Source organism: Apaloderma vittatum, unplaced genomic scaffold, assembly GCF_000703405.1.
Source record: "Apaloderma vittatum isolate BGI_N311 unplaced genomic scaffold, ASM70340v1 scaffold35034, whole genome shotgun sequence".
Lineage (NCBI taxonomy): Eukaryota > Metazoa > Chordata > Aves > Trogoniformes > Trogonidae > Apaloderma > Apaloderma vittatum.
In genome coordinates, this window is record NW_009712699.1 from 1 (window position 1) to 313 (window position 313).

At 62.3% G+C, this 313-nt stretch overlaps 1 protein-coding gene across 1 annotated transcript in view; it reads left to right on the top strand.

Moving 5' to 3' along the window:
- Positions 1 to 3: 3 nt before the first annotated feature.
- Positions 4 to 313, top strand: part of LOC104272964 (solute carrier family 25 member 39-like) — a gene marked incomplete at both ends in the record, with an annotated part of 1271 nt that continues 961 nt past the window's right edge. The window contains 2 exon segments of the mRNA XM_009868091.1: positions 4 to 107; positions 237 to 298. Coding sequence (XP_009866393.1) covers positions 4 to 107; positions 237 to 298 — 166 coding nt within the window.

The following is a 313-nucleotide window of genomic DNA, read 5'->3' on the forward strand; positions in this document are numbered from 1 at the left end:
AGTGTTTCCTCTACTGCAACGGGCTCATGGACCATCTGTACGTCTGCCAGAACGGCAACGGCTGCACCGCCTGGTACAAGGCCCCCACCCACTTCACTGGCACGCTGGTAGGGGCTGTGGGTGCAAGCAGGGTGGGCAGGGACCTCCGTGTCCCAGAGAGGGGGTGTTTGCTGGGGGTGTTGCTTGCCCATCTCCCCGCTCAAACCCCACTCCCTGGTGCTCCATGCTCTCCTCAGGATGCCTTTGTGAAGATCACACGCTACGAGGGCATCAGGTCTCTGTGGAGCGGCTTTTCTCCCCCCCCCTCTGGGCT